A 17315-nucleotide genomic window follows, 5' to 3' on the forward strand; every position below is an offset into this window, starting at 1 on the left:
ATGAAGCCACACTCAGGTTGGAGGAACAACACCTTATATTCTGCCTGGGTAGCCTCCAACTTGATGGCATGAACATCGACTTCTCTAACTTCCGATAATGCCCCACCTCCCCTTCGTACCCCATCCGTTATTTATTTTTATACACACATTCGTTCTCTCACTCTCCTTTTTCTCCCTCTGTCCCTCTGACTATACCCCTTGCCCATCCTCTGGGTTTTCCCCCCCCTCCTTGTCTTTCTCCCCGGACCTCCTGTCCCATGATCCTCTCATATCCCCTTTGCCTATCACCTGTCCAGCTCTTGGCTCCATCCCTCCCCCTCCTGTCTTCTCCTATCATTTTGGATCTCCCCCTCCCCCTCCAACTTTCAAATCTCTTACTAGCTTTTCTTTCAGTTAGTCCTGACGAAGGGTCTCGGCCCGAAACGTCCACTGTACCTCTTCCTAGAGATGCTGCCTGGCCTGCTGCGTTCACCAGCAACTTTGATGTGTGTTGCTTCAGGGGGTCCCAATAGTTTTAAAACCGTTGACATATACCCAGCATTGTAATGTAGGTAAACGTGACATCCAACCTGAACTGAACAAGGTCCCACATTTGGAGCAAAATCTAAGAAAATAAATTACTACAGGTCTCAAGAAGCCATCCTAAAAATAGAAAATGCTGGAAACACTCAGCAGTTCAGTGACACCTGCAACCTACTTAATTAACCACTGATGAAAGATAATTGACCTGAAATATTAACTCACAGTCAGCCTACAAGGTGGGACAGGCATAAAGTGAACAGTACACAATGGTTGGTGTCACTACTATGTGAGCGCTCCAGGCGTGTGGAGATAACGCACATGGTGTAACAAATAAGATGGGGAGAGGTATGCTCTATTGTGCCAACCACAATATTCAAACAAACTTGCACATAAATAGGGACACACTGATCAAAATTTTCTTCCTCCTTATGTCTGTTCCAACTTATTAGAAATTTCACAATGTGGCTTTGCTCCTCTTCTTGCAGGAGATGAATCGTGGTTTGATTCAACTAATCTGCTCCTTTAATCCCATTAAAACAGTTGGTAAAATAAAAACCAACCTACTGGAAGAGTACTTTAAAGGTAAGATATGCCTTGCTTAAACAGAATGGTAATGAGTGAAACTCAGATGATTCATGAGCTCCATATACTGTACGTATATGTTATTGATCTGCTAATATTTATTGATAGACATTGTAGAGAGCTTTGGAGAAACTGTACCTGGAATTTTCTGTGCAGTTTTGATGTTCTTACCTGAAAAACCTGTCATGAAGGAATGCTGCAAGGATTCACCATCCTGGTTCCTGAATTTGTTATATGATAATTGATTCGGTAGACTGGGTCTGCATTTTCTAGATGCAGAAAAGTCATGTAGTCATACAGTATGCGAACACACCCTACAGCCCAACTCAAGATGATCTTCAAGAAACTTAAAGTTCCTATACAGCTCAGTAAGGTACTGTAGATGGAGAAAGTTATTTATTTATTGATTTATTAAGATACAGCATGGAATAGGCCCTTCCAATCCTTCAAGTTGCACCACATAGCAACCCCTGATTTGCTCCTAACCTAATCACAGGACAATTTATAATGACTAATTAACGTACTGACTGGCAGGTCTTTGGACTGTGGGAGGAAACTGGAGCACCCAGAGGAAGCCAGTGGAGTCACGGGGAGAACATACAAACTCCTTACAGGCAGCAGTGGGAAATGAACCAGGTTACGGGTACTGTAAAGCATTGTGCTAACCACTACGCTACTGTGCCGCCCTGTTCCTCCTGGATAAGGAATCTCAAACCAGGGGCAATCACATTCGCAGCAAAAGGTGCTGTGCTTTTAGGACTGTTTTTTTTTCATTCAAAGACCCATGTACATTGAGGACAATTGTAGCACTTTTACTACCACTTAAACTAAGGCCTGTTAATTCAGTAAGGAAAGTTGATAAAACCCAGGGCTTTTCCAAAAAATTTGCATTGCACTTAATATTAACCATTCATGTTTATTCCACTAATCATTTGGGTGGGATTAGCTCCAATGAAAAACTCATATTTGTTTTTAATTTAATGATTTACGGGTAAAGCCCTCCCCATCATTGAGCCTATTTACATGAAGCATCGTCACAGGAAAGGAGCATCCATAATCAGGAACCCCTACCGCCCAGGTTATCAAGCAACACACATCAAAGTTGCTGGTGAACGCAGCAGGCCAGGCAGCATCTCTAGGAAGAGGTGCAGTCGACGTTTCAGGCCGAGACCCTTCGATTTCCAGCATCTGCAGAATTCCTGTTGTTTGTTGTTTGTTTCCGCCCAGGTTATGCTCTCTTCTCACTGCTGCCATCAGGAAAAAGATACAAGAGCCTCTGTATTCACACCACTAGGTTCAGGAACAGTTACTACCCCTCAGCCATCAGGCTCTTGAACCAAAGGGGATAATTTCACTCAACTTCACTTGCCCCATCACTGAACCATTCCCACAATTTATAAACTCACTTTCAAGGGCTCTTCATCACTCTTTCTCAATAGTTATTGCCTGTTTACTTATTATTTATTTCTTTGCCTTCGGTAAGAGAGCAAGATGGTGATAATCTTCTGAGGATAGATGAACTTGAGGAGGATGTTCTTCAGACCCCCTACTGATGGAATCAAAAGCCTGAAGGAGGTTGAGAAGGCGATGTATAGTAGCTGGTATTGCTTGTTTCAGTACTCATGGTAAAAATCACATCCACTCTGTCTCAGTGTGGACAGAATCCACTCTTTAGCCCCTAGGAGGAGGTAGTTGAGGAGGACCCTTGTAAGACTTTTCCTGTGGTCAGCAGCAGGGAGTCCATTCTGTCAGTTAGGTTTATTTCCTCTTTTGAAATAATGATGCTCACTCTAAGATCCCCTGATATATCCTCCTCTTTTCAGAGATGGACGATAAGACAATATGTTTATATTGTAGAATTTGATTTCACCAGGGTTACTATTTACTATTTGAACCTGAGCTCTTTCTCATTCGGGATGTAGCCGTCTACTCTTCCTGTCAGGTTGCCGAGGATGGAGTTAAGGGGCTCACAACAAAGTCTGTCGCAGTTGAGGAGGTGTTTGAAGTGTTCCGGGTGCTCATTTCAAGGGGCAAGGAGGTATCTGAAGTGTTGCAGCTGCAGCAACTGGGTTAGTGTTGGGAGAACATCAAGTCAAACAAAATCTTCAAAGGTCTACACGAGGCTGATTTCTGACCATTCACTCCTGCAGGTAGTGCTGCAGCTGTTTCAAAGGGCAACAGCAGCCTCTGCTGGTGGTATAGAAGTATTACAGCAGGTCTGGCACATCAAAAATGCGAGAGATATGTATAGCAGATGCCGGAAATTTTGAGCAACACAGAAGAGATGCTGGAGGAACTCGGCAAGTCAGGTAGTGTCGATGGAGAGGAATAAATAGTCGATATTTCAGGCTGAAACCTTTCATGAAGCCCGAAATGTTGACTCTTTATTCTCCTCCATCGACGCTGTGTGACCTGTTTCTCCAGCATTTAGTGTCCGTAGCCAGTCTGGCAGCTACCTATCAAAAGAGGATTTAATTTTTCAATTTGTGCTAAGATTGCTGGCTGCCCATCCTTGGGCCACTCTGCATTCTTCTGCATGCTCAGTAGTGGAATCTTTCACTGGGGAGCCAGTTCCCAGTGCATTGTACGACCCAGATCAGGGCTGTTCATGACAGCAAGAGGGCTTTAGAAAAATACATGAACAGGCAGGGTGTAGAGAGAGATGGATGACGTGCCAGCAGATGGGATGAGTTTAGACTAGCATCATGGTCAGTGCAGACATGGAGGACCGAATGGCGTTTTCCTGTGCTCCACTATTCTATGTTCTATACACAGTGCAGAGTCTGTCCTGTCATTTCTGGCCACAGATCTATTGGTTGAATGTCAAGTTCCAGTTTAATTGTTGTAACCCTCGCTTCGGCTAGCAGCTTAACATAGGGGGTGATAGCCCCTGGCCCGGCCAAACTTAAGAAATATAATTTGGGTGGATGCTGTGCGATGTGTCCCCTGTTACAAATCAGTACCCCAAAATGACAAACAGTACACAATATGCGATTAAACAATTAAGCTTTATAATTCTTACTTTGACTATATGGTTAGTAAAGAAATGAAAAAAAGAAAAAAAAGGCCCAATCTTATTAAACAGTCTGTCGCGCAATGTTGAAGCTCACTGATAAGTCGATCGTCCAACGTTGATCTCCTCCGATTGTCGCTGCGCTTCGGACCCTCGCTCCAAGTCCACCCCGTCCGGCGGTCTACCAACTCTCTCCACTCGCATCTTCTCTCTTCATCTCTCCCCAGCAAAAGACCATGAAAATCTTTCCTCCAGCTCACAAGAAAGAACAGCAGCATTCCTAACCCCGTTATCTCTAGTCATAACCCAAACATTGCTGCTACAGAGAAACCATTACATTATCAGTGAAACCTTAGAGCATGTTACACAGCAGTGAAACCCTACAACATGTTAAATTGTCTTTCAACCATACATGAATACCCATAAATACAGCCAAACAAAACAATGTTACTCCAGGGCCAGGGTGCAAAACCACAACACCAGCAGTCACATGCAGCACAAGGCACATATAGCACATACAAGATATCAATACAGTACAGTCTCACACAAAAAATTGCAGTTCAAAACCCTGAGACCCTTGATGTTGCAGCAGTCTGCAGTTAAATACAATATAGGTTGTCTTCTGCTGAGTGAACACTGGGTGGCAGCACCCTCTCCCACTTGGATTCTGCACCTCATTGCCTCTGGCGGAGCACACCGACTCCAATGCCTCTCTCCTGGGCAGCTGTAAACAGGCAACACTGTGGCTTGAGGCCCCGTCCTCGCTACGACCAAGGCCACACAGATCCCCCACAGTCCACCAATAGATCAGTGAATTGGACTTGCAGCATTCCACATCAACAATGTCCACAAGGTCTTGTGAGCACAAGAAACGTGACTAAGACGATCACTACTGTTAGACAGCACACCACCTATGTGGACCAACTCCTCTGCTGTAGGCAGCAGCACAATCAATTCCAAGTCCAGCTCCTTAATTTTCTCCCTGAATGAGCAGCCTGTAGTACTCTAAGTTCTTAAGTCTAGCAGGGTCTTGCTATCATAAAGAAGGCAATAGCACCTCTGGTTGACATCATAGAAGCTACTGCGATTGACCCCAGCTGCCAAAGCTGTCACTACACTGGTTACACAAGGAAGTAGGAGCAGGAGAAGGCCATCAAGCCCCACAAGGCTGCTGACCATCTAACATAATCATGGTAGATCTCTGCTGGCCTTAACCCTCCTTCAGTGCCAGTTCTCTGTACCTCTCTATTCCTCGATCTTTCAAATATTTACCCATCTCTTCTTTGTATAGCTTTCATGATCCAACTTCAATCACCCAATGGGGCAGAGAATTCCAGAGATTCTCTGACCTCTATGAGAAGAAATCTCAACATACAGTACCTCAGGTTTGAACGACCAAACTCTTTATCTTTTAGTTATGTCCCCTTGTTCAAGACTCTCCCAATGGTGAAAAGATATCAACATTTCCCTTGTCAAGCACACTTAGGCTCTTGTATGTTTGAATAGGCCACCCCCATTCATTTAAATTCCAATGAATACAGGTCTAAACTATGTATTTCTGAGCAGGAAACCCCTCACATCCCAGGAATTAGCCTGGTGAGTCTCCTTTGTACTGCATCCAATGTCAATGTGTGGTTTTTTTGGGGAAGGGGACTAAAAGTGTAAGGAGTTGCCAGGTGAACCTGCACTAACACCTTGTACAACTGCAACAAAACTCCCCAGTTTTAAAAACCAGATCCTTTGCAATGAGGAGCAAAATGCCTTTGGAATTTTTTACTTGTAACTGTCTGCTAGCTTTTCATAACTTAAGCACTGAAATGCTTAGATCCCTCTATACTTTATTTGTAGTCTCTATTTGGTGAATAAGTTGCCTTTTGATTTCGCTTACTGAGGTGCATGACTTTGTGTATCTTCATGTTAATCACCATTTTCCAGTATTTTGTCCACTCACTCAATCTATTTATATCCCATTTCAGAGTCACAGAATCTTTAGTACAATATATCCTTCCCCTATTTCTATACCATTAACAAATTTGAAAACCTTACATTCTCTACTTTCCTCCGGGTCTTTAATCTAACTAGTGAATTATTGTCGGTCATCAGCTGATCTGTGTTGTATTCCATCTGGAAAGGCTCCATTTGTTCCAACTCTGCCTTCTACAAGAGAGCAAGTTTTCAATCCATTCTAACACACATCTTCTGCTACCATGGTCCTTTAATTTATGCACCACTCTCTTATGTGGCACTTTGTCGAATGCCTTTCGGACATCTAAATACATTACATCTACATGTTCCCCTCTGCCAACCCTCCCTGTTACATTCTGAAAGAGTTTGACAAAATATGTGAAATATGTTCTATATTTCATAAAACTAGTTTGACTAAGTTTAAATACAATATTCAGTTTTCCTAAATTATTTGCTATTATGTTTTTGTTTGTTGATTATCAATAGCTATTTCTATTGATTATTAAAAGCAAGTATTTTGCCAATATTTGCTATTAAATGAACTGGCCTGTACTTCCCAGCTTTCTGCCTTTCTCCTTTTTTGAACAAGGGATTGATTGTTTTCCAATTTGCCTGATGCTCTCACACAGTTTAGCAAATTGTGAAAATTTTCAACTGATTAGTCCATTATATATGCAGCCACTTCCTTGAAAATCCTAGTGTGTAATCCATTGGATCCTAGCGACTTGTCTGCTCCCTGAGTTTCTGTAATTCTTTATTCCTGGTAATTCAGATTTTGTAAGCTGTACCGTGTTATTTGATATCTTAGTCTGATATCTCAGGTACATTAACAATGTCTTTTATGGTAATGACACAAAATATTTATTCATGTTTTCCAGGTCTTTTTTCACTGTTATTAAATCACTATTTTCATTCTCTAAAGACCCATACATACCTTAGCAACGCTTTCCCGATTTCTATAGTGATAGAAAAATTAAATGATGTATACATTTTTACTCTCAAAATTCATTATGCAAATGTTCAAAGATAATATTTCAAAATTTAATTTCCTTAGAAAACAATCAAACACTAAAAAATAGATTGATGGTCTCAGAAAGAGTTAATTATATTTAAACTAAGTAATTTACGTCAAATAAAAAAAAATCTATTTCTCATTCACCTAGCACCTGTGACCATGAGACTGTTGTACTTGCACTGAAGTTTAACAGTCTGTGAGGGCCAATTTCCAAACCTGAAAATGGAGCAATCCCCCCCAACCCCCATTGCACTCGCTGAGAAGTCCACCAATTTGAAAAGGGCCAACCATTAGCACAGACAATAGGGTGGAAATATCTCTCCAGGCTCCAACCTACACTATTGCTAGGCTTTTGAATTACTGCCAAGGTGGTGGCTCCCAGCCAGAGGAAAAGCACACAGTGGTTTGTGTTAGACCAGCAGTTCTGTTGGTTGTTTAAAATGCTGAAGTCCATGGCCAGCCTAGTTTCATTGCAGGTTAGATTTTTTTTAAAAGAGCTAGCCCAGGCCATGCAGTTCACAGCTGGGTCTCTCATTCTCTAAAAGTTCTGAAACCCTGATCTTCACTTTGCCGTGACTAGAAAATGCAGTAAAGAGGCTCTTTAAAGAAGAGAGTGAAAACCAGCAAGTGAGCATTCCCCAATCATCCCCTCTTCCGTCTAATATCTCTCACTGTCTGTGACCATCTCCAATGTTATGCAACTTTAATATAATACAACCTCTCCGCATGGGTAGAAGTTGCCCATTTCAGACTGGGTTGGGTCTATGGAAAGCACGGTCACCACCCATGGTTAATGTACCATCTTCTGGTATAACTGGGTTTTGGAGCTGGAGGAGTGAAATGCCCTTTGAGAGAGGCTGTTAATTTTCATATCTACTCTGGATTCTCGGGATCCGCAGAATCTCTTGTGTTTATGCCCTTCTCTACAATTGACATGTTGAGGAAAAAAGTTCAAAGTTCAAAGTAACATTTATTGAAAAATATATACATTTGTTAGTATATGCTATCTTAAATAAAGAAATACAATAGGACTTACAAAAATAAAATACATAAATAAAGACTGACAAACAACTACTAGGCAAAAGAAGACAACCTGTGCAAATAAAAAATAATATTGAGAACATGAATTGCAAAGGGTTCTTGAAAGTGAGTCTGTAGGTTGTAGAATCAGTTCAGAGTTATGGTGAGTGAAGTATCCATGGGGTTCAGGAGCCTGATGGTTGTAGGGTAATAACTGTTCCTCTACTTGGTGGTGTGGGACCTAAAGGTTCTGTACCTCCTTCCCAATGGCAGCAGCAAGAAAAGAGCATGCCCTGGATGGTGGGGTCCTTGATGATAGATGCTGCTTTCTTGTGACAGCGCCTTGTGTAAATGTACTCAACGGTGGGGAGGGCTTTGCTTGTCAAAAATGTAATCAGTAGGAATTGTGGAGCACAATATTTTATAATTATACATGAAATGGTAAAAGGCCTAGATAGAGTGGATGTAGAGAGGATGTTTCCTTTGGTGGGGGACTTTAAGACCAGGAGACACAGAATTAGAATAGAGGAATATCCATTTAGAAGGGAGGAATTTCTTTCACCAGAGAGTAGTGAATCTGTGGAATTCGATTGCCATAAACAGCTGTGGAGGTCAAGTCATTAGGTATATTTCAGGCAGAGGGTGATAAATTCTTGATTAGTCAGGACATGAAGGGGTATGGGGAGAAGGCAGGAGATATGGGGCTGAGAGGGAAATGGATCAGCCATGATGAAATAGAGCAGACTCGATGGGCCAAATGGCCTAATTCTGCTCCTATATCTTATGGTCTTATGGCACTTTTATTCTTCCCAATTCTCATCAGCAACCTTCCCATCAAATCTACCACTCACCTACACATTAGAGGTCACTTACAGTGGACAACTAACCTGCCAGCCTACGTGCCTTTGGGATGTAGGAGGAAACCACAGATCCCGGAGGAACTCCACATGAGAATATGCCAAAGCCACACAGACAACACGAGGCCAGGATTGAAACTGGGTCTCTGGTAGCTATGAGGCCGCTTATATCTCACTTTATGGCAGACATACACTAGGATACGAAAAAAAAATGTGCCTTTGACACTAATTTCAGATTGCGCTTATGAGAGGATGAGAACAAGATAGGACTTGGTAACATATTTCTCCCCCACAGATGGCTTAATGGTTTACTAATTATAAGACCATAAGACCATAAGACATAGGAGCAGAATTAGGCCATTTGGCCCATCAAGTCTGCTCTGCCATTCTATCATGGCTGATCCTTTCTCCCTCTCCTCAACACCATTCCACGGCCTTCTCCCTGTAACCTTTGATGCCGCGTCCAGTCAAGAGCCTATAAATCTCTGCCTTAAATACACCCAACAACCTGGCCTCCACAGCTGCTTGTGGTACAAAAAAATTCCACAAATTCACCACCATCTGGCTAAAGAAATTTCTTCACATCTCTGTTTTAAATGGACACCCCTCTATCCTAAGGCTGTGCTCTCTTGTCCCAGGCTCCTCCAACAACAGAAACATCCTTTCCACATCTGCTCTGTCTCAGGCTTTCAATATTCAGAAGGTTTCAATAAGATCCCCCCTCATTCTTCTAAATTTCAGCGAGTCAAGAATTCCTTGTTTCATTCCTGGAATCATGCTTGTGAACCCCCTCCAATGTCAGCACATCTTTTCTAAGATGAGGAGCCCAAAACCATTCACAATACTCAAGGTGAGGCCTCACTAGTTCCTTATAAAGCCTCACCATCACATCCCCACTCTTGCATTCAAAACCTCTTGAAATGAATGCTAACATTGTATTTGTCTTCCTCACCACACACTCAACCTGCAAGTTAACCTTTAGGTTGTTCTGCACAAGGACTCCCAAGTCCCTTTGCATCTCAGATTTTTGGATTTTCTCCCAATTTAGGAAATAGTCTGTACATTTATTTCTACTACCAATGTGCATGGCCATACATTTTCCAACATTGTAATTCATTTGCCATTTTCTTGCCCAATCTCCTAATCTGTCTAAATCCTTCTGCAGCCTACCTGTCTCCACAACACTACCTGTCCCTCCACCAATCTTCATATCATCTAATCTTGGCAACAAAGCCTTCTATTCCATCATCTGAATCATTGACCTACAGCATAAAAAGAAGCAGTTTCAACACCGACACCTGCAGAACACCACTAGTCACCGGCAGCCAACCAGACAAGGATCCTTTTATTCCCACTTGCTGCCTCCTACCAATCAGCCAATGCTCTAACTGTGTAAGTAACTTTCCTATAATACCATAGGCTCTTAACTTGGTAAGCAGCCTTATGTGTGGCACCTTTTCAAAGGCCTTCTGAAAGTTCAAATATGTAACATCCACTCCATCCCCTTTATATCTATCTTACTTGTAATCTTCTGAAAGATCTTCTCAAATTCCAACAGGTTCATCAGGCAGGATTTTCCCTTAAAGAAACCACGCTGACTTTGTCCTATCTTGTCCTGTGTCACCAAGTACTCCATAACCTTAAGAATTGACTCCAACATCTTCCCAACCACTAAGTTCATGCTATGATGATGATGATTATGACGTCGACTCAGACCTGAGAGGCCAGTGTTGGGCATCTTCATGCCTTACAAGGCGTTCGAAAGGCTATGTGGGGCGCCACTGCTCGCACAGACACTTCACAGGATTATTTTTACGAGGCCAAGTTGCGAACTTGACATCAACTCGGCGCGGATGGAGAGCGCGCACAGGGGCGGTCTGTCACTGGATCGAACTCGAGAACCTCCATTCTCGAGCCCGGCACTGATCTCACTGTGCCACCAGCCGACCATGCTAACTGCTCTATAATTTCCTTTCTGCTGCCTTCCTCCTTTCCTAAGGAGTGGAGTGACATTTGTAATTTTCTAGTCCTTTGGCACCATGCCAGAGTTCAATGATTTTTTTTTGCAAATGCCTCCATAATCTCTACCGCTACCTCTTTCAGAACCCTAGGGTGCAGTTCATCTGGTCCACGTGACTTATGTACCCTTAGATCTTTCAGTATTTTGAGCAACTTATCCCTTGTAATAGTAACTGCACTCACAACACCTAGTACATTGCTAGTTTCTTCCACAGTGAAGACTGATGCAGAATACTCATTTAGTGCTTCTGTCATCTCTTTGACCCCAATATTATTTCTCCAGCCTCATTTTCTAGTGGTCCTATATCCACTCTCATCTTTCTTTTACTTTTTATACACTTGAGAAAGCTTTTACTATCCACTTTGATATTACTTGCTAGCTTGCTTTCATTTCATCTTTTCCCTTCTAATGATTCCTTTAGTTCCTCTCTATAGGTTCTTAAAAGCTTCCTAATGCTCTATCTTCCCAGTAAATTTTGCTTTGTTGGATACCCTCTCTTGTTAGCTTTAACTCCCCTTGTCAGCCATGGTTGTACTATTTTGCCATTTGAGTATAGCTGATCCCCCAGTAGGCTCAACAACGAACTGCTCTAAAAAACCATCTTGCAGGCATTCAACAAACTCACTCTCTTGAGGTCCATTAGCACTACTGATTTTCCCAATTGCTCTGCATGTTAAAATCTCCCATTACTATCATAACATTGCCCTTTTGACATGCCTTTTCTTTTTCCTGTTGTAATCTGTGGTCTACATCCCAGCTACTGTTGGAGGCCGGTATGTAACTAACTGTAAGAGGAATAACAGATTCTGATTAACTTGGCGGTAAGGGACATGGTGCCAAATCAGGTGGGTGGGTGAGTGGAATTAGTCTGAATACGAGCAATGATATGGTGGAACATGCTCAAGGGTCTGATTGGTTGACTTCTGTCCCTATGTTCCTGCTTGTTGACCCTCATAAACAGAAAAGGTGATCACAGAATCTGTGCAGTGGTGGTTCATTGAAGTAGAATGATAGGAACAACTGTACTAATATTTGTCAGCCGGTGTTTCATTCCTGTTTGCATTCTTAACCAAATAAAGGACAGCTATACTTGCTGGCATTTATAGCTCTTGTACTAGTCGTGCCTAGATCATGTTTACTAGTTATTAAGGTATTTACAAGCACTGATAATTTTTAATAGTGATTGAATTAAATGAATTGTGTTGTACTGAGTATGCTGAAACCTAGAAAGCACTAAAGATTCTATAGTGTTTGATTAACACAAACGGGAATCTAAATTGTGTTTACCTCTGTGGCATTGACAGAGTATTACAGCCCTTTTACTCATCAAGTCTGCACTGACTATCAACCACCTATTTATACTAATCCTACATTAATTTCATTTTAATTCTTCCCACATTCTCATTAACAACACCCCTCCATGTATATCTTTTGTGACCTCTAAAACACTAAAGTAATTAAAAGGAAAAGACCAGAGTGCCAAATGTGAGTCTAAGTTCAAGGAGCGCACGTATCACGTGTTGGCGTGATGACGTATTCAATTCACATATTTATACATCATGAATTATTTAAATGGCTAAGAATGTTCAATCAACCAATATATTTACAGTATTACTCAAAATACTACTGAAATATTAAATACACAACACTCCTTTCACCTATTGTACTGCTTGCACTTGGGGGACAATTTACAGTCCCAATTAAACAGCCAATCCACGTACTTTTGGAACGTAGGAGGAAACTGGAGCTCGTGGAAGAAACCTACACGATCACGGGCAGATGCATCAAATCCATACAGATAGCACAGGACGCCACTGGGTCACTGGCGTCGCGAGGCAGCAGTTCTGCTAGCTGCATTACTGTGTCACTTTCACCTATTTTAACACTCACTTTTATTATAAGGCTAATTTTGATAATAAAAGCATTAGAAGCACAGAAACACAGAAATCTACAGCACATTACAGGCCCTTCAGCCCACAATGTTGTGCCGACCATATAACCTACCCTAGAAACTGCCTAAAATTTCCCTACTGAGAATTTCACTCAACCTATTCTCATTAGGCACACTCTCCAATCCAGGCAACATCCTTGTAAATCTCCACTGCATTCTCTCTGTAGTATCCACATTCTTCCTGTAATGTGGTGACCAGAACTGAACACAGTACTCCAAGTGGGGTCTAACTAAATTCGTATATGGCTGTAACATTATTACATTATTAGATCCTTTAACCACACACTGACAGGATAATCAACCAAAGCACTTTTAGTGGACTGAATTAATATTCAAACTCGGAAAATGTAGCTTATGGTTACCAATGGTTAACCAGGAGTTCATAGAGTAGAAACAGGCCTTTTGGACTCTCAGAGCAATATTAATTTATGGCAAGATTCCGCCACTAAACTTACTACTACTACCACGTCGACTCAGGCCTAGGCCCAGTTTGGTCTTGCCTTAAGGCAAGTAAGGCAAGACTAAACTTAGATGAGTAATTAATATTTGAAAAATTTGGTCATTGGTAAGTTGGTTTATTATTGTCGCAGGTATTGAGATAAAATAAAAGACTTTGGTTCCCATCCCATCCATTTAGATAATTTCATTACATCTGTACATTGTGGTGGTACAATTGAAAATCAGTGATAGAATGCAGAATAAATTGTCACAGTTACAGAGACAGTGCAGTGCAAGCAGGCAGTAAAGTGCCAGTGACAAGGTAGATTGTGAGATTGGGAGTCCATCTTACCATACAGGTAATGGAAAACAGCATATTGTGTTGTTCTGATGAATGACTTGGAAAATTCAAAAAACGCTGTATTCAGATTTAGATTTATTTACCATATGTGCATTGAAAGATACAGGAAAAGTGTTGTACTAACAATCAGCACACCCAAGGAGGTGCTGGGGACAGCCCACAAGTAGCGCCACACATTCCAACGCCAACAAAGCATGTCCACAACGTTCAACACAATACAATACAGCAACAGCAACAAGAAGACAACAACTGCAATACAAGCACAAATCCCACCCTCCCATCCGCGACGCACGTGGGCCTCCATCCCCAGGACAGGTTGCCTCCAGGCCTCCTGTCCTTGGCCCCAGACTCTTAAGCTCATTGACATCTGGCCTCCAACGCCCAGTCTCTGCCCTGGACTCCCAGACTTGCAGACACCACTATTCATTGGACTTGAGGCTTCACTAGCAGAGCTGTGCAAACTTCAAAGGGCTCACGTTCATTCTCTAGTTTGTGCTGGGATAGTAGATACCAGGTTCCTTAGGGTTCTTATAACTGGGGGAAAGTGTAGGGGAGATGAACGCCCACTACCTATTAAATGCTCCCAACTCAAATGCCTGCGCCTCAAATAGCCTCGTCCAGCTCCTGGCCTTTACACGTGGCTCAGCTACTAAGCCCGGTAGAACCATTCCTATTGACAGGAAATCGGCGAAAGGTGGGTTACTGGCACCTTAAAACCAGTTGCTTCTGGTAGATGGGGCTCATCAGCCAGGAGAAGGAAAACTCTGATCTCAAACCTCCAGTTTCTTGGGGCTATACTCACTCGTGGCGAAGGCTTCAGGAGTAAACCCCCAAGGAAAAATCCAGAGCTGGAGTCCCTAAAGCAGTCCTGCATTGAGTTCAACGCTGACTGGCATTTTCTGCGACAATGCTGGTGCCAAACTGTATTGGTCTCTACTCTTCCTTCGAATTCATCCCCTGCATGGAGAGGGGTAGCCTGCTGCACAGGAAACCATATCTTACTGCCCTGCCTTGCGAGCTTGCTCTCCATATCTTACTGCCCTGCCTTGCGTATCACATATAGATAACTAGGACACAATATCCACGGCTAACCTCGACGAACGGAGGGCCTCCTCCAAGTAGATCCCAGCCAGCATAGCGCTCAGTAATATCCAGAATGGGAGATAACAAAACTCCAGTTCTGATGCTCCCTGTAACAAATGTTTTAAAGATATTGCCTTGCAACGATAGGCTTTGATGTGATGTAGGTTCTTGACACTCACTGCCCTTGGAGAATTATTAAGAGCGTCTAAGATACAAAATGGATATTTTACCCGAAGCAGAATGGGGGAAAAAGCAGAGGGATTATTAGTTAAGAAGAAGCTATTTGAATTTTTGCCTAATATTGTGCTCATCTCAGTAACCAATAGGCACAGTTGTTACAGGCAATCTGATGGGGGAACTCAGCAGCTCAAACGGCATCTGTGGGAGGAAAGAAATTGTTGATGTTTAGGATCAAGACCCTACCCAAACAATAACAATTTCTTAATCCCCACAGATGCTGCTCAACCCATTGAGTTCCTCCTGCAAATTGTTGCACCAGATTCCAGCATCAGCAGTCTCTTGTCACCTGCACAGTAGTTGTATGTAGTACCTTCTTCTAACCACAAGGGGGCACTATGCATCATTTGATGCCACAGTAAACAACATTAATCCATCATAGCTTGATTTCCCCAAGGTTGGATTACTGCAGTTTTAATATTTCTTTGCTGTTACTAAAAAGAAATTACTTGCTGACAGGTTCAATAATCTAAAGCTTGCAAAAGCAATTGGACCTTGACAGAAATGAATCAGAACACGTTCAGTTTTTTAAAAACTTGTAAATCAACAGTTACCATCCGTGAAACTGTCTATGGATCTGTTAATCATAAACACAAGACATTCAAGAGATGCTGGAATTCCAGAGCAATGCCCACAAAACGCTGGAGGAACTCAGCAGGTCAGGCAGCATCTATGGAGAGGAATAAACAGTCAACGATTCAGACCGAGACCTTTAATCAGTCCTGAGGAAAGTCTCAGCCCGAATTATCAACCTTTTATTCCTCTCCATGGATGAATACTGCATGACATGGAACTTGTTACTAAACTCAACTGATTCACTCCATTGTTAGAGTGTCCCTATTCAGTCGTCCTTATCTCGGCTAACCTCCACTTCAACACTTGCATACTTAAGACCAAACAGTCCTCTGCAATGGGGGAGGAAACCACTCTGCTCCACGAAAGAGAATGCATTCCTATCACCTGCCATTGGCAATATTTTGTGGTCATTAAATACTACTTCTCCCAATGAGAGGGTGCTGAGAACAAGGTTGTCCATAAGACCAGTAGATATAGGCCATGAGGCCCACAGAAGGTGGTATGTATATGGAATGAGCTGCCGGGGGAAGTGCTTGAGGCAAATAGAATAGCAATATTGATAAGACATTTTGTGACAATACACGAACAAGAGAAAATCTGCAAATGCTAGAAATCCAAGCAACACACACACAAAGTGCTGGAGGAACTCAACAGGCCAGGCAGCATCCAGGAAAAGAGTGCAGAACTGCACACAAGACTCCAAATGTGACCTCACCAACATCTTATACAACTTCAACATAACATCCCAACTCCTGGACTCAATATCACAAACAAGAGAAAATCTGTAGGTGCTGTAGATCTGAGCAATGAACACAAAATTCTGGAGGAACTCAGCAGGGCAGGCAGCATCGATCGAGAAAAGTACAGTCAATGTTTCGGGCAGAAGAGTCTTGGCCTGAAACATCGACTGCACTTTTTTTCCACAGATGCTGACTGGCCTGCTGAGTTCCTCCAGCATTTTGTGTGTGTTGCTTGGACAAATGCACAGATAGGTAAGATTTAAAGGACTATGGGCCAAATGAGAGGAAATGGGACTAACTTAATGTGAATCTTGGTTAGAATGGACAAGATGGGCCAAAAGGCCTGTTTCTGTACTGTATTGCTTCATAACCCTATAACTCCAAGAGCTTTGAGGTATTGAGAATTGATTCTATTGATTGCTAATAATCACTAGTTAAATGGAAGAATGTGTTGAATACTGTTTTGTTTCAGGATGATGAGGTAACTGGGCAGTATAGACCCTGCTATGCAGTAGTAAATTTATGCACAAAGCTCCAACAACAGCAAATACACTTTATTAGGTACCTCCTGCACCTATTGAAGTGGCCGTTGAGTGTATGTTTGCGGTCTTCTGCTGCTGTAGCGCAACCACTTCAAGGTTTGACATGCTCTGTGTTCAGAGATGCTCTTTCAATCAAAGTCACTTAGATCACATTTTCTTCCCCACTCTGATGTTTAGTCTGAACAACAATCAAACCTCTTGACCATGTCTGCATGCTTCTATGCATTGAGTTGCTGCCACATGATTGGCTGATTAGATATTTGCACTAACAAACAGGTGTACAGGTCCTCGTAATAAAATGGCCACTGAGTGTAAAAATAAGATTAATTGTTTTAAGCGATTTTAGTTGGTGCAGAGATAATTGTGCAGAATGCCAAGAAACTTCCACTCCTC

At 42.2% G+C, this 17315-nt stretch overlaps 1 protein-coding gene across 1 annotated transcript in view; it reads left to right on the plus strand.

Annotated features, from left to right (window-relative positions):
- The window catches only part of LOC134336994 (EF-hand calcium-binding domain-containing protein 5-like), a 72122-nt gene that overhangs the window by 48113 nt on the left and 6694 nt on the right, over positions 1-17315 (plus strand). Inside the window, exon 13 of the mRNA XM_063031737.1 lies at positions 1008-1104. Coding sequence (XP_062887807.1) covers positions 1008-1104 — 97 coding nt within the window. The remainder of the gene's footprint in view (positions 1-1007; positions 1105-17315) is intronic.

Source organism: Mobula hypostoma, chromosome 23, assembly GCF_963921235.1.
Source record: "Mobula hypostoma chromosome 23, sMobHyp1.1, whole genome shotgun sequence".
NCBI classification, from domain to species: domain Eukaryota; kingdom Metazoa; phylum Chordata; class Chondrichthyes; order Myliobatiformes; family Myliobatidae; genus Mobula; species Mobula hypostoma.